General features: G+C 46.1%; 1 protein-coding gene across 3 annotated transcripts in view; it reads left to right on the top strand.

Annotated features, from left to right (window-relative positions):
* Positions 1–23737, top strand: part of dgkh (diacylglycerol kinase, eta) — a 656851-nt gene that overhangs the window by 284133 nt on the left and 348981 nt on the right. For all 3 annotated transcript variants that reach the window (XM_038802770.1, XM_038802769.1, XM_038802768.1), the window contains one exon: positions 22871–22951. In XM_038802770.1, the coding sequence (XP_038658698.1) occupies positions 22871–22951 (81 nt within the window). The remainder of the gene's footprint in view (positions 1–22870; positions 22952–23737) is intronic.

Genomic DNA, 23737 nt, shown 5'->3' with positions numbered 1-23737 from the left:
AACTGGCATTCTGCTTGGAAGAACTATGTGGCTGAATCTGTGACCATACACCTGGTCAACTGACTACTAACGCTGTGAGATATTCTTTGTTGTATCTGCTATTTCATTTGTCATTTATAATTCATACCAAACATGATTTGCCTGTTGATTTATGGTTAATTTACATTGATTCTGACTCTTGAAGTAAATGTTACAAGAAGTGAAATCTTGATGGCAATTTCACCATTTGGGTGTTGTTCAGTAAGCCATTGATAAATTTAATGTGCTTCTTGCAATGCAGTGAGTGGGACCAGGTTAAGTGTGTACTTTAATCCCCATGACTGTTTTCAGGGGTTAGCCAATTTCTCCCCCGAGTTGTTTTCAAGCACGTGCAGAGAATGGGAAAAGGTGGAGAAGGAGAGATGAAAATAAAAGAAAAGAAATATGAAATTAAAAATTAAATTAAATTGGTGTGGAAGGCAGGATTGATGAAGTGACAAAAGGCTCCAAGGCAAAAGCAGACGCAAATGGAACAAGTAAAGAAGCAAGGGATGGACTTGACGGAGCTGTAAGTGGTTAGAGCAGAGGAGGACAGACCCTTGGACAATGTGGCAAAACAGAGCGAGTTGCCTTTGCCCAGGAATGTGCTGGAAGGAAGGCATCCTGCTGATCTTCCATTGACAGGGGAATCTCCACTCTCTCACCACTCATCAGCCCACATCTCCTCCACTCCATTGACTTTGGTGCAAGCATTCTTCAGAACCATGGTGTCCAAGGGAGAAAGGGAGCAATAGTTAATTTGGTGGGCGGAAAAAACCTCCCTCACTTCCTAAGGCCATTAACTAATCGGGCCACCAGAGGGAAGGTTACAATCCAAAAGTATTAAAGGAAGTAGGGCAATGGCAGGTGTATGGAGTTCACCCGTAGATCGGACATAGCATGGATTTACCAAAAGGAAATTGTGCTTGACAAATCAACTGGAATTCTTTGAGGATGTAACTGGTAGAGTTGATGAAGGGTGGGCCAGTGGATGTGGTTCATTTGGACTTTCAGAATACTTTCTACAAGGTCCCACGTAGAAATTAGCATGTTAAATTAAAGTGCATGGGATTGGGCTTAGTGTATTGGGATGGATAGAAAACAGGAAACAAAGAGTCGCAATAAACAGGTCTTTATCCAAGTGACAGGCAGTGACTCCTGGGTGCCGCAGGGACCACGTGCTAGGATCCCAGCTATACACAATGTATATTAATGATTTAGATGAAGGGATTTAAATGTAATATCTCCAGATTTGCAGATGGCACAAAGCTGGGTGGGAGGGTGAGCTGTGAAGAGGATGCAGAGATATTTCTGTGTGATGTGGGCAAGTTGAGTGGGTGGGCAAATGCATGGCAGATGCAGTATAAATGGAATATAATGAATCAGTACTTGATGGTGTTCAGAAGGATGAACTCACTGAAACGTACAAAATATTTGTGAGGCCCAGATAAAGTGGACGTGGAGAAGATGTTTCCACTAACAGAAGAGACTAGAGCCTGAGCGCACAGCCTCAGACTAAAGGGATGATCCTCTAAAACTGAGATGAGGAGGAATCTCTTCAGCCAGAGAGAGGTGAATCTGCCACAGAAGGCTATGGAGGCCAAGTCACTGAGTGTGTTTAAGACGAGGTAGGTTCTTAGATTAATAAGAGTATCAGGGGTTTACAGGGAAAAGGCAGGAGAATGGGGATGAGAAACATATCAGCCACAATCGAATGGCGGAGCAGACCCGATGGACTGAATGGCCTAATTCTGCTCCTATATCTTATGGTTTTATGGATTAGTGCGAGGTTATCCACTTTGGTGGCAAAAACAGGAAGGCAGATTGATTTCTGAATGGCTATAGATTGGGAAAGGGGAATGTGCTTCGAGACCTGGGTGTCCTTGTACACCAGTCGCTGAAGGTAAGCATGCAGGTGGAGAAGGCGGCGAAGAAGGCAAAAGGTATGATGGCCTTCACAGCTAGAGGATTTGAGCACAGAAACAGGGTTGTCTTGCTGCATTATACATGGCCTTGCTGAGACCACACCATGAATACTGTGTGAAGTTTTGGTCTCTTTATCTGAGGAAGTATGTTCTTTCTATAGAGGGAGTACAGCAAAGCTTACGAGACTGATTCTTGGGATGGCAGGACTGACGTATGAGGAGAGATTAAGTCAGTTTGGATTGTATTCGCTGGAGTTCAGAACACTGAGGGACGATCTCATCATACCCTACAAAATTCTAACGGGACTAGACAGGATAGAAAGGATATTCCTGACAGCGGGGGAGTCCTGGACCACAGTCTAAAGATACAGGGCAAACCATTTAGGACTGAGGTGAGGAGAAATTTCTTCACCCAGAGAGTGGTCAGCCTGTGGAATTCTCTGCCACAGAAGCTGAGGCCAAAACTTTGTATGTTTTCAAGAAGGAACTAGTTGTAGCACTTGGGGATAAAGGGATCAAAGGACATTGGGGGGGGGGGGGGGGGGAGCAGAATAGGTTATTGACTTGGATGGTCAGCCATGATCATATTGAATGGCAGAGCAAGCTCGAAGGGCTGAATGGCCTGTTCCTGCACCTATTTTCTATGTTTCAAAAGATCAACCATGATTTCATTGAATGGTGGAGGCTTAAGGGGCTATATGGCCCGTTCCTATGTTAACAATGCACTGGCCAGACAACCAGAACAGTGTGCTGTTTTGGTTGTTGCAAAATATAAGGAAATTAAATGAAATGAAGATCGCGTATTGTCACAAGTAGGCTTCAAATGAAGTTACTGTGAAAAGCCCTTAGTCGCCACATTCCGGCGCCTGTTTGGGGAGGCTGGTACAGGAATTGAACCGTGCTACTGGCCTGCCTTGGTCTGCTTTAAAAGTCGGTTATTTAGCCCAGTGTGCTAAACCAGCCCCTTGCTATGAGACCAGTTCCAAGTGTATAAAGTGTGGGAGGAACAATGCAAAGTGCTTCAGATGAAGAGTGGTGGTGGGCAGGGGGGAGGAATGAGGCAAACCTAGATTGTTTTCTTAACATGCTCGAATTTAATTTAAATTAAAGTTAGTAAAAAACAAGTTTAGAAAGCCAATTGGAGAGAAGGTTTGTTACTCAGTGAGTGATATTCATTCTGAATGATCTACCCAACTGGACAATAGGGCAAAATGATCAGGGTAATTCAAATTACAATGACATCTCATTGCTTGGAGACTTGAGGAGGGATCAGCTTCAGTTAGCTTAATCTTGACTCTGATTATTAAGTTCAAAATTATAATTTACTCAGAAAATATATATATTTAAAATTAATTTACATGATGTGGGCATCGCTGGTTAGGCCAGCATTTATTGCCCAGCCCTAGTTGCTCTTCAGAAGGTGGTGGTGAGTTTCCTTCTTGAGCCACTGCAGACCCTGAGGTGGTAGGTACACCCACTGTGCTGTTAAGGAGGGAGTTCCAGGATTTTTACCCAATGACAGTGAAGGAACAGCAATGAATTTAATTATTTACTAATGACAATTTTGTATGGTGCTCCTCGTGTGCAGGTGTCATGAATAGTGGTCGACACCGGATTTGGGAAATGGAACGGCTGGCCTGGGGAAATGGAAATGCGGGGAGGTCGATTTATGAAAGTAGAGGGGTTGTGTTAATATAGAGAGAATATAGGCAGTTTGAGAGAGCTGGATTGGAAAACACTGAGAAACACAGGCTTATTGGCTGTTTCACCAATTCTCACTGAATTTTGAATGGTCTTCACAGTAAGAATAAGTTTGAATAGCACCTCATCACGTCCTCTAAAAGACACAGTGGAAAAATAGAAGGTATCTGTAATTTGGCATACTTGGTGAAGATGGAAACCAATAGCAACGATCTTTCAAAAGGTTCATGCCTTTAATTTCTGATCTCTCTGAAGTAACCCAGTTTGCTATAAATACTGAAATGGAATGTGAAAATCCTCTGACATTAGTATTTTTACAGAAATCCCTTGACATCTGTCAGATTAAATAAGACCCTAAATTGAAAGCAAGTTTGGAAGCTGCACGATAGTTGAATCACAGTGTCCTGAAACTATCCTGTGGGAGACTTGGACACAAACACTTTGTGTGTTCTAGTTGAGATTTGTCTCTGTTTTTTAGCACAGACACTTTTCCATTTATTTAAGGAAGCTAACAGCCAGTTAACATTTAGTATATCCAGCTGAAATTGTCTCCGTATGTAATCATGAGAGCAATTTGAAGAAGTGTACCACAGTTTAATTCATTCCATCTGCTTTATATATTGGTGTGAGGATGAATCGTTCAGAACTCAACCCTCCTTTGGGGTTGCAAAAGTGAGGCTCCATCTGTCTGTTGGAGCTAAAATAGCCCAGGAAACTATTCAGATTAGTGCATAGATTTTCCTGGTAACTTGGTCAGTTACCTTCCTCTAGTATAGCGGTCACCAACCGTTTTAAGCTCAAAATCACTTTTAGAATCAATTTAAAAAAAAAATATTTTTATTAAATTTTTTGTCAAAAACGTAATTTTTTAATTCACACAACCATGCGCCACCATTAAGATAACAGAATAAAATAAAAGTTAACGATATATATACAAAGAAAGGAACAATACAACGTAACAATCCCCCCCCCCCCCCCCCCCCCCCCCCCCCCGGCGGGATGCTGCTGCTGCTGCATGTCCTTTACTGCTCTCCTAGAAAGTTGAGGAATGGCTGCCACCTCCGAGAAAACCCAGCCATGGACCCTCTCAAGCCAAACTTTATTTTCTCGAGACTGAGAAACCCAGCCAAGTCACTAACCCAGATCTCTACACTCGGGGGCTTCGAGTCCCTCCACATTAAAAGGATCAGTCTCCGGGCTACCAGAGAGGCAAAGGCCAGGACATCGGCCTCTTTCTCTCCCTGAACTCCCAGATCGTCTGACACACCAAAGATCGCTACCTCTGGACTCGGCACCATTCACACGTCCAAGATCTTGGACAATGCCTTAACAAAACCCTGCCATAATCCCTGAAGAGCTGGGCATGCCCAGAACATATGGACATGATCTGCAGGGCTTCCCGCACACCTCACACATTTATCCTCAACCCCAAAGAGCTTGCTCATCCTAGTTGCCGTCATGTGTGCCCAGTGGACCACCTTAAACTGGATTAAGCTAAGCCTGGCACATGATGAAGAGGAATTGACCCTGTTTAGGGCATTCGCCCACAGGCCCGCATCTAGCTCCCTGCCTAGCTCCTCCTCCCATTTCCCCTTAAGTTCCTCCACTGGGGCTTCCTCCGCCTCCTGAAGTTCCTGGTAGATGTCCGACACCTTCCCCTCCCCTACCCAGGTGCCAGAGACCACCCTGTCCTGTATCCGGCGTGGGGGTAGCAGCGGAAATGACACCACCTGTTTTTTCAGAAAGGCGCATACATGAAGGTATCTGAAAGCATTTCTAGGGGGGAAACTGAATTTCTCCTCCAGCGTTTTCAGGCTGGGGAAGGTCCCGTCTATGAACAGGTCCCCCATCCTTTTAATGCCTGTCCTATGCCAGCTTTGAAACCCTCCGTCTATCTTGCCCGGGACAAATCTGTGATTGTTGCGTATCGGGGTCCAGATTGATGCTCCCTCCACTCCCCTGTGCCTTCTCCACGGACCCCAGATTTTTAAACTGCCACCACCACCGGACTAGAGGAGTAGCGGGCCGGCGAGAATGGCAGAGGTGCCTTTACAAGTGCCCCTCGGCTGATACCTTTACATAAGGCCGCCTCTAACCGTTCCCACGTTGACCCCTCCCACGATGGGAAGGCACTGGAAGACGAACAGGAATCTGGGGAGAACCGTCATGTTAACGGTCTGCACCCTCCCCGCTAAAGATAGCGGGAGTGTGTCCCACCTTTTGAAGTACCCCTCCATCTGCTCTACCAGCCGAGATAGATTAAGCTTGTGGAGGGCATCCCACTTTCGAGCCACCTGTATCCCTAGGTACCGAAAACTCTTCTCGACCATCTTCAGCGGAAGCTCTCCCAGTCTCTTTACCTGCCCCTTAGCTTGGATCACAAACATCTCGCTTTTCTTCTCGTTCAGCTTGTACCCCGAGAAATTGCCAAAGTCCCTCAGAATCTGCATGACCTCCCCCATCCCCTCTAGTGGGTCTGAGATGTACAGGAGCAGATTATCCACATAAAGCAAGACCCGATGCTCCTTCCCCCCCCCCCCCCCCCCCCCCCCAAAAAACCAGCTCCTGCCAGTTCCTTGAAAAGTCCACAACGATATAGCCAGCAGCTCTATCACAAGGGCGAATCCCCCGGTGGAGTCTAAAGTATTCTGACCTCATCCTCTTCATGCACACACTTGCCACAGGGGCCTGGTAGAGTAGCTGGACCCAACCTATGAACCGCTCACCGAACCTGAACCTTCTTAGCGCCTCCCACAAGTACTCCCATTCCACACGGTCGAAGGCTTTTAAGATCACTTTTAGAATCTAATTGCAGCATACGATGTACTTAAAAATTCAACTTTACTAAAGTTCACGCTGTGCATTATATTGCATCATATATTGGGCAGCACGGTAGCACAAGTGGCTAGCACTGTGGCTTCACAGCGCCAGGATCCCAGGTTCGATTCCCCGCTGGGTCAATGTCTGTGCAGAGTCTGTACGTTCTCCCTGTGTCTGCGTGGGTTTCCTCCGGATGCTCCGGTTTCCTCCCACAGTCCAAAGATGTGCAGGTTAGGTGGATTGGCCATGCTAAATTGCCCTTAGTGTCCAAATAAGGTCAGGAGGGGTTATGGTATAGGGTGGAAGTGAGGGCTTAAATGGGTCGGTGCAGACTCGATTGGTCGAATTACTTCCTTCTGCACTGTATGTTCTATGTATTATATGCATAACACCCCTATTCTCAGTGTGACACCTGTGTTTGCACACTGAGTGCTGTAAAGTCTGGGTCATAGTTTGAGATGGCCAGTCAACAGTCCATCAGATGGGCATCTGTGAGACGAGTGGGCAGCACGGTGGCATCGTGGTTATCACTGTTGCCGCACAATGCCAGGGACCTTGGCTCAATTCCAGCCTTAGGTGACGGTCTGTATGTAGTTTGCACTTTCTCCCCCTGTCTGCATGGGATTCCCCTGGTTGTTCCAGTTTCCTCCCACAGTCTAAAGATGTGCGGATTAGGTGGATTGACCATGTTAAATTGCCCCTTAGCATGGTTTCCAGGGTTAGGGTGGAGGAGTGAGCCTGGGTAGGGTGCTCTTTTGCAGGGTCGGTGGAGGCTCGATGGGCTGAATGGCCTCCTGCACTGTAGAGATTCTATGATTGCGATATAAGGACTTGGTGATTCTCATCTGGGAAAAAGCCATCTCGCAGAGGTATGTGGAACCATAATAGGCCTTCACCTTAAGTGCTCAGGGTGTCAGAAGTAGGGGGTGTTCTCTTGTCTTTAAATCTCCAAAAGTCTTTGTCCTTTGACCTGGCTTTCAGCTCTGTCATTTTGCATGGTGATGTTTTCATGTCAAGTCCACTGCTTTGTTCAAACACATGCTGAAAGTGTGCTGTCAGTTCCCCTTGAAGAAAAGGATTTGAGACAAACATAGTGATTTACTGTCTACTGCCTGAAATCATCTGTTCAATTCCTTTTCCAGTTTGTTCAGATGGTCACAGAATTTGTTTGGATGGAACCCTTTCTGTTTGACCTGTTGTTGGATTTTCTCCAGATTTAGGAAGTACTCAGTAATTTTGTTCTTTAACTGAGAGGACCACAGGCCTAGTTTCAACTTGAACATCATTCACTGCACTGATCATGTGTGACAAGTCTCTGTCCCTCTCCTGCACTTTACGGTTCAGCTTGTTCAATTTTGAGCTTGTGTCGTAAGAAAGGGCAAGTCTAGCAACCACGCTTGACCTGACATTTCACGGTACACCTCATTTCTAGATTTAAGGTGACAATTTCGGGGGGCAGATAAAAAAATCTTTGGAGGAATTTTCCTCGACTTAACCATGTCACATTTGCATGAAGGATTAGCCCACCGAGTAACGATTTGAGCCAGTGATGTTGCAGAGTTCTGGCATGAATTGCGTGGAGGATGTTGACAACTGTCATTACATGAGAAAAGTCAATAATCTTGCTCGCTCGCACTTGGTGGTGGATAACACTGTGGTAATTAACAATCCGACCAAGTGCAACAAAGCCGGCATTGACACCCAGTATTGATGGTGAATCATCGACTGTGATTGAAATCAGTTTCTTGATTGGGAATATTTTTCTCTATCACATACGTTTTGATTTTTAAAATGTATTTTATTCCAAAAGTATATGAAAAGTTACAACATATAACCAATTCGGGAATCAAACTTCCCAGCACACAACTATACAGTTTTGTACAAAATCTTCCCTTTTTTACACCCCCCCCCCCCCCCCCCCAATTGGCGAAACAACTCTCAAACACGGTCATGAGCTTCACCCACCTTGCCTCGAAACCCTCCGCTGAACCGCTTAACTCGTATTTGATCTTTTTCAGCCGAAGAAAGTCTTTTAAGTCACCCAGCCAGGGCACTACTCCCGGTGGCATTGCTGACCTCCACTCCAATAAGATTCGTCGCCGGGCAATCAGAAGCAAAGGCCTTCCTCCCCTTCATCAGCTCCAGCTTTTCAATATCCCAAATATTGCCACCAAAGGGTCCGGCTCCATCTCGTCCCCCACTATCCTTGCTAGCGCTGTGAACACTCCTGACCAGAATGTCTCCCAACTTTTCGCAGCCCCAGAACATATGAGCATGATTCGCTGGTCCCCGCCCACACTTCTCACACTCGTCTGACACCCCTTGGTAAAATCCACTCATTCTTGCCCACACTCTTTTGAATTTGTTACAGTCATCCTCGTCTCTTATCCTCGCTTTCAGTGGCAATAGAGTGAGAAAGTCCTCCTTTATTGTTGAATCTTTGATTCTGGGCTGTATCCGTAATGTCTACGGATATCAAACTGCAATGAGAAACATTCACAGCCTGATATGTCTTGGGGCGGGATTCTCTGGCTGTGCCCGCCCGGCGACTGGAAATTCCAGTCCAAGGTCAATAGACCTTTACACGGTCCGTGTCCTGCTTGTGGCGGGTGGGGCGGAAGAATCCAGCACTTGGTGTATTTGCTGAGACATGTTCTTGGACAATTCCTCCTTTCTCGGTACAGTTCAAGTGCCAAGGGACATGCTGTTGGTGACCATTATAATTTCACCTGTATTTTTAAAAAAGTATTTTTATTTACAACAAAGCACAAACCCACTAAGGCCCTCCCCTTAACCCCCCCCCCCCCCACCCCCCCACCCCCTGTCCTTCCCTCAGCAATCAATGGTAACCAACTCTCCAAAATGGAAAAGTAACAAAGAACCAATCATTTGCCCCCACTGAGAGCAAATTTCATTTTTACAGGGCCAAAACTCCAGCAGGTCCCCCCCCCCCCCCCCCCCCCCCCCCCCCCACCACCACGCTGAGGCACAGGGTGGAGAAAATGGCCACCACCCCAACAAGACCTGCCTGCAAGTGGTCAGTGAGGCAAAGGCTAAAAATCTGCCCCCACACCCGCCTGCAGCTCCGGCCAGTCCGACACCCCGAATATGGCTTCTAGGGGACCGGGCTGCACATCCACATGTAGAACCCCCAAAATGGAGCTGAACACCATCCTCCAAAACCTTTCCAGCTTCGGGCAGGCCCAAAACATATGCACATAGTTTGCAGGACCCATCCCACATCGTTCACAGACATCCTCCATCCCTTCAAACAGCCGGCTCATCCTAGACTGTGTAAAGTGCACCCTATATACTACCTTCAGCTGTATCAGTTGCAGTCTAATGCACAAAGACAAAGCATTTGCCCTCCACAGTACCTCACACCACAATCCCTCTTCCAGCGTTGCCCCCAACTCTTCCTCCCCTTCGCCTTAACCCCCTCCATGGACACCCCATCCTCCTCCAAAATCCTCCCATAAATTGCCAAGACTACCCCCTCTTTTTCACCTCGCCCCCTGCTGAGAGCACCTCCTCCAGCAACGAGGAGGCATGCGCTATCAGGAAGGTCGGGAAGATCTTCCTCACAAAATCCTGCAACTGCATATACCTGAAACCTGTGCCCCGTGCCAGCCCAAACGTCTCACCTCGCTCCTCCAGACTCGCAAATTGCCCTCTCAGAAACAAGTCATTCATTTCCTTCATCCCCCTCTCTTCCCCTCCCAGGACCTTGCATCTATCCTCCCTGGCTCACACTCATGATTTCCCCTAATCTGCATCCCCCCGACCCAGCTCCGAACCTAAAATGCTTCCTAAACTGCCTCCAGATCTTCAGCATGGCCACTACCACTGGACTCACTGAATATTTCCCTGGTGCCACCGGGAGTGGTGCCATTGCCAGTGCCCGCAACCCAGACCCCCTGCAAGAGCCCACCTCCATCCTCAACCACAAAGCCCCATCTCCCTGTTCCATCGCTGAATCTTCTCTTCATTTGTCGCCCAATAGTAATAGATCAAATTAGGGAAGCCTAGCCCCCCACCTGCAGTCTCCTCTGCAGTATTAGCTTCCTGATCTTAGCCACCTTCCCCGCCCAAATAAAGGAGGAGATCAGCCTATCCACGCGGCTAAATAAAAACCGTGGGCAAAAAGATCGGCAGGCACTGAAACAAGAACAAGAATTGTGGCAAAACATTTAACTGTACCCGGCCCGCCAATGACAGACAAAGATTGTTCCACCTGAACAAGATCGCCTTCACCCTTCTCACCAAGCTAGTGAAATTAAACTTCCCGAGTCCTGCCTAATCCTGGGCTACCTGCACCCCAAAATACCTAAAGTGCGATGCTGCCAGATGAAATGGCAGCCCCACACCCGGAGAGGAGACGATAAAGTACTCACTTTTCCCTAAATTCAATTTGTAACCCTGGAAACGTCCCAAATCTCTGAAGCAACCCCATTATGCTCCACACCAAAGAGCTTGGCTCTGAAATATATACGTTTTCTGCATATAAGGACACCCTGTGCTCCACACATCCCCTCACTATCCCCTTCCACAAACCCAAGCTCCTCAGCGCAATGGCCAAGAGCTCTATGGCCAATGCAAACAGAAGGTCGGACATGGGGCATCCCTGCCTCGTACCCCGGTGCAATGCAGAGTACTATTCGTGAGCACACTCGCCATCGGCTCCTGAAACAACAGCTGCTACACCCACACCACAAACTTCGGCCCAATTCCAAATTTCTCCAACACCACCATCGAATAACTCCACCCGATCAAACACCCTTTCCTTATGAACCCGTCTGATCCTCCCCAATCACCTTCGGAAGGCACCCCTCCAATCTTAACGCCAGCACCTTTATCAATATCTTGCCGCCTGCATGCAGCAAAGAAATGGGCCTGTACAACCCACAGTCCGCTGGATCCTTGTCCTTCTTAAGCAACAACGAGATGGAGGACTGCCCCATCATTTGCAGCAAGGCACCCTATCCTCCGCGTCCTTGAACATTTCCATCATCAACAGCGCCATCCTAACCTTAAATCTCTCCAGCTCCAGCATTGTGTTCCAATCGCACCCCCCACTCCATTATCAACTCATGGGTATCCAGATCCGAGATGGCGCCCAAGGCTCCCTTCACGAACCCCGCAACATCCCAATTGGGGGCATTACCAGCACCACCAGCCTCCCCTCAATGCACCTCTCACTATCACGTACCCCAGACGTCATGATCCGCCAGCACCTTCCCCATCTGAAACCTCACCTTTCCCTCCAAGATCGTCACCCCCCAAGCCCTACTATCAAACCCTGAATAAAACACCTGACTCACCCACCCACCCCTTCCTCAGCCTCATCTGATCCTTGATCATCACCACGTTGTCTTCTAGACTCTTCAAATGCGCAAACACTTCGCTCTTCACTGGACCCCACATCCCTCGCCCAGTATCGATCCCTTCCCCCTGTCATTCACACCTCCCAGGTCCATCGAAACCTGATCGATCAGGCTCCAACGTCCGTGGCCCCTCCCCCCACTGCGTTCCCGTTCACTAGCCAGCCTTCGTTGCCCAAAACCCACGTCCCTCGAACCACGAATCAAAACGGACCCGCACCTGTAAGGATAAAATGAAGAACATATGTAAATAACACCCCCCCCCCCCGCTCACCATTTAAGAGACAGAAACAAACCCCAATCAAATAAAAAACCCTCAAGAAAAAAAATTAATCCTTGTCCCCACCAACCAAGTCCAAATCCCAACTCATCTCAGTCCCAGTCCTTCAGGCTTAACGAATGCCTTCACTGTCTCAAAATAAAAGTCCTTTGAGTTGTGAGTCACTCTTGGATTCGCTGGGTAGATCACTCCAAATCTCACTCCGCTGCAGGTACAATGACGCCTTCACCCGTCCAAAGGCCACCCACCTTCTTGCCAGCTCCGCTTTCAGATTTTGGTATATGGGTGTATCAGCGCCTCCCGACTTCACATCTTGTCTCTGCTTCGCCCAGCTCAAAACCTTCTCCTTCACGTGGTAGCTGTGGAAGCAGACTATGACCGCCCTTGATGGCACATTCGCTTCAGGCTTCAGCCGATGTGCCATGTCCAACTCGTAGCGGGAGGGTTCTTCCCTGTAAACTCAGCAAACATCTTTCAAAGCACTCAGTAGGCATCGGGCCCTCCAGCCCCTCAGGCAGACCCACGATTCTCAAATTATGTCTCCTTGACCTGTTCTCCATGTCCTCCACCTTGGCTCGGAGCCCTTTTTTGACCCGCACCACCCTCAGCTCCTCACCCATCGAGGTCAACTGGTCATGTGTTGTGACAGTGCCTCCTCCACCCTCTTCAACTTCTCACCTTGCTCCCGCACCTCAGCCGATGTCTTCATCATTGCTGCCTTTACCGGGGCAATCGCCTCCTCCACCCACTCTTTAGGCAAAGCCGTCATCTCCCTTCGAAGCACCCCCAAAGGCTTGGCAAACAGCCTTTTAAACACCACCAACATCACCTCAGTCAGAGTTTCCACTGTGAGGGGAGTGGCCCCACACAACGACCCAGCCCTCGCCATCTTCCTTTATGCAGGACTCATCAGCACTCGCTCTTTTGCTTGCCCCCTTCTTTCCAGGACCTTTCTTTTGAGACTTCAACATTCCCCAATCTCCTTATGACTTCCAACATCAACTCATCCAAAAACTACCCGTGAGACTGGGCGTAAAAGTCCAAAAATCAGAGACTCCAGCAGGAGCCACCTTGCGTGCGACCTCCACCTACATGCTGTCACTGGAAGTCCCGAACAAAGAACAATACAGCACACAAACAGACCCTTCAGCCCTCCAAGCCTGTGCCGACCATGGTACCTGCCTAAACTAAAACTGTCTGCACTTATGGAGTCTGTGTCCTTCCATTCCCACCCTAAAGTCTTTGAACAAGGTTTTGGCAGCAACCTTGATGACTGTCCCATCGGTGAATGGTTTCTTATGTTTCGCCAGCAGATGGCTCATGAGAAAATACACCTTTTTGTTAGCCTTGTCTTTGGCTGCAGGCTTCAAAAAGAGTGACGATTGAGCTTTCAAAATTTCCTTTAACTCCCCAACTTTCTTCATCGAATCGTGCGTGTAAAGGGAAATTTTCTTGAAATTTTGAATTGCATTTTCTTTTGATGCCATTCCAAATGACGTCTTTTACTCTGGTGACAAGTTAGACAAATGGCCTTGTCTTTGGTATTTGTAAAAAGAAATTCACTTTTCCATTCTTGGTGGAAATGGTAGGTTTTTGCCCTCTTGGAGGTCCCTGACTCCTCGCTCGTCATTTTGGCTTCACTCAAGTTTTGGCACCTGTGACAGCCTTGTGGAATTTTGATGTGGTTCAACAAGCAATGAGCTGATTGTATTGTGCCAACAATTGACTTTGAGACTCCGGGATTGACCTTTCGACGGCAATCGGCTATTTTGAGACCACGGCTCGAATAACACCATTGACAACAGATTTAGCAGCTTTCCTATTTACTGTTTGTAAGTGATCACGACACACAAATTGGGCTGTCGCATTCATTGCACAACAATGACTGCACTTCATTGCTTTTCCAGCTTTGGATTATACTAAGGAAGTGAAGGGGTCTCCACTTATTGGGACTATATTTACATCTGCATTCATTTCAAAATAAGTAACAGATTGTTGAACAAACCCATCAACTTTTTATCCTGTGTAATTAGTATTATTGAAGGGATATATGTTTGTAAAATAAATCAGTTAAACCTGCTCATTAATTACATGACTTGAGGGGGGGAATCCGTAGTTAGCTTGGAACAATCTTCATGGCCCAAGTACAGCTCTCAAAACCAATGGACATTTATTATTTGAACATTAAATCGTTAATCTTCATGATTGAGTCATTGCTGTAGAAATTAAAGCCTGAGACCTTGGCTAACCACACTTAGAACACTGTGCACTGTTCTAGTCTCCATAATACAAAAAGAATATAGCAGCACTGGAGGAAATGTGCAATATTTTTCACAAGGATAATATCAGAACTGAGAAGTTACGGCTAGCAGGAAAGACTAATAAGGTTAGTGCTCTTTTCTCTGGAGAAGAAAATATTGAGGGTTGATCTGACAGAGGTCTGTAAAATTGTGACAATGTTAGGATAGACATGAAGAAAATGTATTCTCTTGTTGGGGAGTCAAAACCAGCAGCCATCAATGTAAGATAGTTTAGTAAATCCAGCTAAGAATTCAGGAGAAACTTCTTTACTCAGAGTGTTGAGAATATGGAATTTAGTATCACGTAGAGTACTTGGGTAAATTGAACAGATACACTTAAGGCAATTTACTTGAATGAAGATGCTGACAGACTTGTGACATAGCTGTTATTGGGAAAATGAGATTGCTTTAAGCAAAGTGACCTGAACAGTTAAGCCAGCCCCAAGAATTGTTTCAGTACAAAAATTGGGTCAGAACAACTCTCAACAACTCATTTGCTGCAGATAAACAGTGAGCAAATTCCTGAGTAAGAGGAGAATTCTGATTGATCAGATGGCTTGATCACTGTAAAGCTTACCCCAGACTCCAATAGTGCATGTTTTAGCTGTACTATTGGCCAGGATTTAGAGAACCCCAAGGGAGATCATGAAGTTCACCTGACCCACAACCTTTAATAGATTTTGGTTAAGGGGAGCACAAGGGCCTACTTTACAGGTGTGATGCAACAGAGATCTGAAATATTTAAAAAATAAAACAATGTTTATTCAGTTAACTCTTTATAAACACACAGTAAACAGTTTACCAACTACCACGACTATAATGCCCCACAGATACAATAGTCTATAAGTAACCCTTAATAACTTTCCTAGCAACATCCATAAGCAAACCCTTTTTTAACAAGACAGCAGGCTTGAATTCTCTACAGAAACAGGTATTACTTTGAAATCATCAAGTGAGCTGAAGACATTTTTAGTTTGTAGAGAGAGAGATCAGAACATTCTCTTTGCTTTGAATGCAGCTCTGCAACACTGAAAACAAAACCAAAAACAGAGCCACAAAGCAGCTTTTGAGCTCAAAACTAAAGTGAAAGACAACCCAGCTCCATCCACACATTGACATCACTGCAGCTATTTGATAAACGCCCATTTCTTAAAGGTAAATCCACATGACAGCTGCTGCTTTGGACTGACGTCTGACACTGTTGTTTCCACTTTACCTTTTCTCTTTGCTTCTCTCTGATTCCTCTTACTTTCCCTGATGCCTTCCTTCATTTCTCTTTGGTGTACTCAGTCCTCCCAAATTTGCAAATCCAACCCTTCAGCACTCTTCAACCTTCCTGCTCTCCTGCCACTGTCCCAGACTGGACTCCATCCTGGATAAGTCTACACCTTCCCCATGCATCTCATGGAATCTTCTGAAGGGCCTTGCGTCATTTGCCATTGTCTTCAGTCCTACTCTCTTGCCCAGTTTTTGCACCCAGTGCTCAAGATGGGAGGTTATCGTGCTAGTTTCTTCGCATCTTACTAAACCCTCCCAGTGCAGGCTCTGTGGGCCCTCACAGCGGATCAAATCTCACCACCCCTCCGTATAGCTCTCTCCAGTCCTGACATCTCTTTGTTCCTTCTCATATTTATCCAAATCCCATTTTACAAGTTACTCTTGAATCCTTTTCGGGCAGTGGACTCCAGATCATAACAACAGAATTTTTGCAGTACAGGTGGCCATTCAGCCCATCGTGCTACTCCAAAGGAACAATTCACCTTGTGCCATTCCCTTGCTCTTTCTCCATAACCCTGCACATTCTTTCTTTTCAGGTAATAATCCCAAGGCCCTTTTGAAAGCCTCGATTGAACCTGTCTCCGCCACACTCTCAGACAGTATGAAAGAGAAAATGCTGGAATATCTCAGCAAGTCTGGCAGAATCTGTCGGGAGAGAAAAGAGCTAACGTTTTGAGTCCGATGATTCTTTGTCAAAGCTAACAGACAGAGAAAGTGGGAAATATTTATACTGTGGAGTGAGAATGAAAGATGAGTACACCCAGACAGTACATTCCAGATCCTAACCACTCGCTGTGTGAACCTGCCTCCACTACACTCTCATACAGCGCATTCCAGATCCTAGCCACTTGCTGCTTGAAAATATTTTCCCTCATGTTCTCTATTCCTTCTTGTGTCATTTAAACCTTGAATCTGTGCCCTCTCATCCCTGATCCTCCCACAAGCGGAAACAGTCTCTATCTACTTTTTCCAGGCATCTCATGATTTTGAAAACCTCTATCAAATCGCTTGTCAATCTTCTCTTCAAGGATAACAGTCTCAACGATCCACGTAACTGAAGTTCCTCATCCCTGTAACCATTCTCCTGAATCTTTCCTGCACTCTCTCTAATGCCTTCATCTTTCCTAATGTGCGGCACTCAGGACTGAACGCCGTACTCCAGTGTGATGAGGAGAAATTTATCAAATGACCAACATCTTGCCAGTTATCAAATGATATCTCTGCTCTGAAATGTGCCTCGTGGAAGAGACTGTATCTTATGGTTTACATTAGAAGATTTATGTGACTAGAAACAGTGTTTACTCCCTGTTGGCAGTTAAGCAGTCATTTCTGGAGGCCACCCCAAGGATCCCATGGTAATATTGTACAATAATTTAGTTGTCTTTGTTAACAATGGTATCAAATGTGGGATTAAAGGCGAATGGAAATCCGTTCTTATTTTTGATTTGCTGCCACTAAACATATATAATTGTTTTAAAAGTAAAGACGAGGGGTTTGATTCTCCAGTTCCCTAGCCGCGTCTTTCTCCGCGGCGCGCCTTTTGCTGCCCGCAGGATCCTGTCTTCCCGCCACTTGTCAATGGGATTTCCCATTGTAACCACCCCACATCACCGCAAAACCTGCTGGCAGGTGTGCACTGCCAATGGGTACCGGCCAAGGTTTTAAGATGAATGTTGAGATTTTTCAGCAGCTCGCCAATATACTAAGAAGCAAAGAATTGACATGTTTGACCTTTTTATCCTCACAAAATGGATTTCGTTTTTGAACAGAGTTCTGTTTTATCAAACTTTTGCGTCACTTGGTTTCAATAAGCTGTTCTCCAAAGGATTTGGTCAGGAGACCAAATTGTTGGCTGTTCTAAACTTTCATAAAACATAAATTTATTCCAAACCCTTTTTGGGTGTTATCATATGTCAGAAGATTTCTTCGAAAATATGGGAGCAGACACATGTTCAATGTAGAGTACACCGTTTCTTTCAGCTTTAACTAATTAAAGCAAGAAAATGGTTGCGATTCCAATGGTCATTTGGTTCCAGGGAGCTGGGTTTGAATCTGTGGCCAGATTGACTAGATAGAGTGCCTGCAATTTCAATTGGCCCCGCATAAATTCTAACTGATTGGAGCAGTGCTATCTGAAGTCCAACTGAGTGGGTGTCTGTGGTATAAAATTGGCTGTAATTTAACACTGAATTGGCAACCTGGTTCAGAAGGGTCACCGGAACAATTGGTGTAGGAAATGGAATGGAAATCAGAAAGTGCTGAAAATTCCCATCCGGTTCTGACAGCACGATGGAGAGAGATGATTTGAACCGAATATAACTTTTTCAGTTCTGAAGAAGAGACATATTGGACTTGAAACTTCCCCGATAGGAAAAAAACAATTCAGACCAGTATTCTTATTTCCCAGTTTTTACTGGTGTTCCATTTTAAGGTATGAAAGGGCCCTTCCTATTGATTCCCTTATTTCCTATTTCTATTATTCTGTTATTGTTTTTTGATCCATGGATATTTAATGGACAAGAACCTAGAAGTTGAGCAGAGGAAGTGAAGAACTCAAAAGTATCCAAATAGTGCACTGTGCTATGAAGCTTTTGCTTTTGAACAGAAGAACTCAGACTTCCTGGCATCCAAGAGATCGGAGGGATTTGGTTCAATTGGCTATCTAGTGGCCAATGGATTGGCCTGGGGCAATATTCTGCCACAGCAATTGGGTTCTGCCAGGTGCGGTTTTATGGAGGACCCAGGAGAAAGCTCCTGGATGCTGAGAGAAGAGTGTGTTCCTCTCTCTCTCTCTATCTCTGCCTCTCAAATGTTTCCTGTCTGTTGTTTCTCAGTCTGCAGAGAAGACTCGCGACCCTGATGAATCTGCAGTGAAAACCATTACAGGCTGAAAGCAAAGATATCCAACTGGAGTCCTAGACTAAAAGAATCTAATTGGAAGATGTCCATCTGAAACAGAGGGCAGGATCTACTGGCCTCCTCATGCCCCAATAGGAGCATAACTTGGCTGGTAGATCCCGGGTTAAGCCTGCCGTCGGCTTCCCGACAGCTACGATGCCTCGTGGGATCCACCCAAGTCCCACGAGGGGTCGGGTTCAGGACTCTACCCACAGTGGTCGGGACCAGGTCATGCTCGCATAAGGAGGCCTTAAACATACTTAAGGATTATGTACCCGGTATCTACCAGCCTCAGATCTACCTGCCTTCTCAGGGAGGCCGCAGTACTGGCCTACACAAGTGTGAACCAGGCAGAATGGCACCCAGGGATTTCACAGGCCATCTGAGGCACTTGGACGGCCAGGGATAGTGGAGGGTGGTTCTCTGGCCCTCCCCCTGGAATGCGGGCACCTTGGCACATCCAGGCGGGCACCTTGGCACTGCCAGGGTGCCTGGCTGGCACTGCCAAGCCAGGGGGAGCACCGTGGCAGTGCAAGGGTACCTGGGTGCCAGGGTGGCATTGCCAAGCCAGGAGGAGCACTACCACAGTGGCAGTGCAAGGGTACCTGGGTGCTAGGGTGGCACTGCCAAGGGTCAGGGTCCAAGGGGGGCCATGCCCATGAAAGGAGAGTATGGGGGTTGCAGGACCGGTAAAAAGGGGTCTCTGAGAGGTGTGATGGGCGGGGTTCCTGGGAGGGGGGACTATAAGGGGGTGTGGGGGGCCTGAGGTGCGGGGCCCCAAGGGACTCCATAGCGGAGTGTCGTCACTTGGGGAGGTGTGGGGCAATGTCTATGTGTGTGGGGAGGGGGGTCGGTGACATTGCCCATGAGTGGGGGGGTGTGGCCACGCACTCACTTCGAGATTGGGGCACCCTTTCAAAATGGTGGCCCCATCTCTTGAGTTCAACTCCCCAATGATGAAAAAATACTAAGTGTGGGCTAAACTGGTGAGAAACTCCCCAGGGCCCAGAAAAGTGTCGTTAGTAGCGGTGGGGAACTCACCAGCAGGAAACTCCCAGCAAAGCCCGCCACAAATAACACTTAGAAACCTTTCCATTAAATCGCGTCCAGAGACTCTTTTCCTTTTACTTTGTTTTTTTTCCACCTCGCTTTCCCCGCTATGTTTGTCTGCCTTGTGTGTGTGTGTGTTTGTGTGTGTGTGTGTGTGTGTGTGTGTGTGTGTGTGTTGTATGAGGAGCGGTTAAGGACTCTGGGTCTGTACCCATTGGAGTTTAGAAGGACGAGGGAGAATCTTATGGAAACTTACAGGATACTGTGAGGCCTCGATAGAGTGGACGTGGAGAGGATGTTTCCACTTGTAGGAAAAACTAGAACCAGAGGACACCATCTCAGACTAAATGGACGATCCTTTAAAACAGAGAAGAGGAGGAATTTCTTCAGCCAAAGGGTGGTGAATCTGTGGAACTCTTTGCCGCAGAAAGCTGTGGAGGCCAAATCACTGAGTGTCTTTAAGACAGAGATAGATAGGCTCTTGATTAATAAGGGGATCAGGAGTTATGGGGAGAAGGCAGGAGAATGGGGATCTGAAACATATCAGCCATGATTGAATGCGGAGCAGGCTCGATGGGCCGAGTGGCTTAATTCTGCTCCTATGTCTTATGGTCTTATGGTGTGTGTGTGTGTGTGTGTATATATAGAGAGTGTGGTGAGTTAAAGAGGAGGATGTTAGAAATTAGATAATAGTTAACCAGTTGTATTAGCTGCCTAATTCATTATTGTTATTAATAAAAGTTTATTGTGTTTAAATTTACAAACCTGGTGACTGCAATTATTGGGCAGCCAAAGACCAAAGACTTTGTGTTTTTTGTAAATTATTTGTTAATTTCAATTGTGTTTCGACTCCGGGTCAAGTGGGGCTGGCATTGACTGCGCACTAGCCCAGAGGATCGTACCAGGTATACAAGACCAGTTTGGACCAATGTTCTTATTTCCCAGTTTTTACTGTTTTTCCTTCTCTGTTTCGCGCTCCACAAATGCTGCCAGACCTGAGTATTTCCAGCACTTTCTGATTTTAATTTAAGACTTCCAGCATCTGTCATATTTTGCTTTTTCTGAAGTCTAGATTAAGGCACCTACTGGCAAAGAATAGAGCAAGGTCTGAACTATGCTTGCATCATGCTTGACTTGAGTACGAAGTGTGAAAAGTGTTTGTTCTGCTATACTTCACACCTTTAATAGGCAACACGTGTTAAAGCCAACTGCCTGCTCTCCACAGCTCTTCACAAAAACACCCCTGGCTCATCCATTGATTTTATTTTATGTATATGATTTGTACATGATGATATTTTTGTGATTGAAGGAGTACCAAGATGACATGTTGGAGATGTGAGCTAGCAACCAATTAAATCCTTTTTGTTTATTCATTCATGGGATGTGAGCATCACTGGCTAGGCCAGCATTTATTGCCCTTGAGAAGGTTTTGATGATCTGCCTCTTAAACCACAGCAGCCCATGTGGTGTTAGGTACACATACAGTACTGTTGGGAAGGGAATTCCAGGACTTTGATCCAGTGACAGTGTGGATGGTGTCAGAATGGTGCTTGAGGGAACTTGCAGGCAGTGGTGTTCCTATACATCTGCCTGAATTATTGTTTCAGGTTGTAGAGGTCTCAGGTTTGGAAGGTGTTGTCGTCATTGGAGGCTGGGTGAGTTGCTTCAATGCATTTCGTAGATTAGTACTTTTCAAATATTTTTCTCGAGACCCATTTTTGGCAACCAGCCAACCTTCGGGACATGTGCTGATGGACCCATGCGACACACGCCATGTTTGTTTACCTTTTAATAAGAAAGAGGAGCCTATTTTCTCCTCATGATCACACTTGAATCTGTTTCAAAGGTGCAAAAGGCAATGCACACATCAGGTGCGGATTTCATCCAGTTCTTTTGTGCTATTTTCACCTTTATGAAAACGGAAAATCCAACCTCACACATGCAGGTTGTCGTGAAGGGCAATAGCAATGAAATGCATATTTTACTCAGCACTGGATACCTCTGGGAGTTGCTTCACCAAAATGCTGACAACCTCTCAGGCTTTTGGCATGATTTTAATGTGGTATTACTGGTAAGCTGCAGCAATGTAGTCTTTAAATTGGAGTCAGCTGTATGTTAATAACTGACTCTGGGATCTCAACCTCAAAGGAAATTTTTTATCCACCACTTCTCTTTCAAATTCTGAAAAGGCTCTCTTTTGCCAGTACTTCCCTGCATATAACACACATGGGCTTTGCTTCCTTATTTGCATTGTCACAATTGATAAAACCATACCTCAAGGGATCAACTTTATACTTCTTTGTTGTGAATTAAGTTTATTTTTACAGGGCTGTTAACCGGAGGCCCTGGAGCTCTCACACTACCACTGCTCTGTCCTACCCTGGACTCTCCTGCACAGCTCTCTCCAGCAGATTCTGTTGTGAAATCATCTCCAACAGTCTTTGGCTGTCTCTTACTTTAAAAAAAAAATCTTCACAGTTCACTGGCCTTGCTTGCCAACAGCTGCAAAATCGAAGTAACTCTGTTCCCTTCTTTGGCGCCAAAAGCATGTCCCTAGACGGTGCTTCACGTCAATTCACATGACCTACACTCTGCTGCTGCTTCTGGCTGGAAGACTTCACAAGCAGCCAAATCTGTACCTGCATTTAAAAGGCGGCAGCAACCACAATTTCCCATGTAAAGGCGATAGTCCGGAACTCCTTCTGCAATTAGGCCCACCTCGAGAACAGCAGGACCGACCCTCACTCAGCTGCAACCCATTGTAGATGGTACACACTGCTGCCACTGTGCATTGGTGTGTTTAAATGGTGGATGGATGCTAATCAAGTGGGCTGTTCAAATTCTTTAAATTAGTTTCTTTGAACACTTCCATTTATTGGTGTAAAATTATGAGAAATGAGGGTGAAAGTTTGTTTGAGTGGGCATAGGCAAGAGGTCATGACATGAAATCTCCAGGAATATGCCCAACTTGAGTTGTCAACCCTAATTGGGTGCTAAGGCTTGTCATCTCCAACCTGATTTTGGTTTAGCAGGGGTGAATGTCCACTACATATTGGGGAACTGGAAACTTTACAGATGGTTGTAGATTGTGCAACAGCTTGGTTTGGGTCTTTTCAAACATGGCAATAGAGACTTGCATGCGTCAGATATTTGATCACCAACAAAGAGTGAGTTGTCACTTTGATTTTCACTGTTCTGTTTTCCCTTTACACTTTACAGTCCCTTATTTTTGATGAAGTTGACCTATCAGATGCAAGCGTCGCCGAATCAAGCACAAAAAACGTCAACAACAGCTTCACGGTATGTCTTCACTCTGGTCATTTCTTTAACCAAGTATTGGGAGGTTGGTCTGACAACTGGGGTTATTATCAAACCAAGTAATTAAGATCTTTGTCAGTTTCTGCTGCCTCAGTGTATAGGTTGTGTATGCAACCTTTGACCATATTCTATCTTGTACAGTTGAATACGGGGGTGGGGGGGGGCACAGTTGGATTGGATTTGTTTATTGTCACATGTACCGAGGTACAATGAAAAGTATTGTTCTGCGTGCAGCCCAGACAGATAATTCCATACATGAAAATAAAATACACAGGGCAAACTTAAAAAATACACAATGTAAATACAGAGACACTGGCATCAGGTGAAGCATACAGGAGCATAGTACTACTCAGTAGAGAAGATGTGTGAAGAGATCAGTTCTGTCTATAAGAGGGTCGTTTAGGAGTCTGGCAACAGCGGGGAAAAGCTGTTTCTGAACCTGCTAATGCGTGATCTCAGACGTTTGTATCTCCTGCCTGATGGAAGAGTGAATCAGCTGGGTGTGCGAGGGATCTTTGATTATGCTGCCCGCTTTCCCAAGGCAGCGGGAGGTGTAGACAGTTGCGCATGGTGGCACGGTGGTTAGTACTGCTGCCTCACAGCTCCAGGGCTGCAGATACAATTGCGGCCTTGGGTGACTGTGTGGAGTTTGCACTGAAAGGTGAGGTGGGATTACTGGATTATGGGGATAGGGTGGAGGAGTGGGCTTAAGTAGGGTGCTCTTTCCAAGGGACGGTGCAGACTAGATGGGCTGAATGGCCTCCTGCA

The sequence above is a fragment of the Scyliorhinus canicula genome, chromosome 7 (assembly GCF_902713615.1).
Source record: "Scyliorhinus canicula chromosome 7, sScyCan1.1, whole genome shotgun sequence".
In the NCBI taxonomy this organism is placed as follows: domain Eukaryota; kingdom Metazoa; phylum Chordata; class Chondrichthyes; order Carcharhiniformes; family Scyliorhinidae; genus Scyliorhinus; species Scyliorhinus canicula.
The sequence above is the reverse complement of the archived record's forward strand: the minus strand, read 5'-3'. Positions and strand labels throughout refer to the sequence as shown.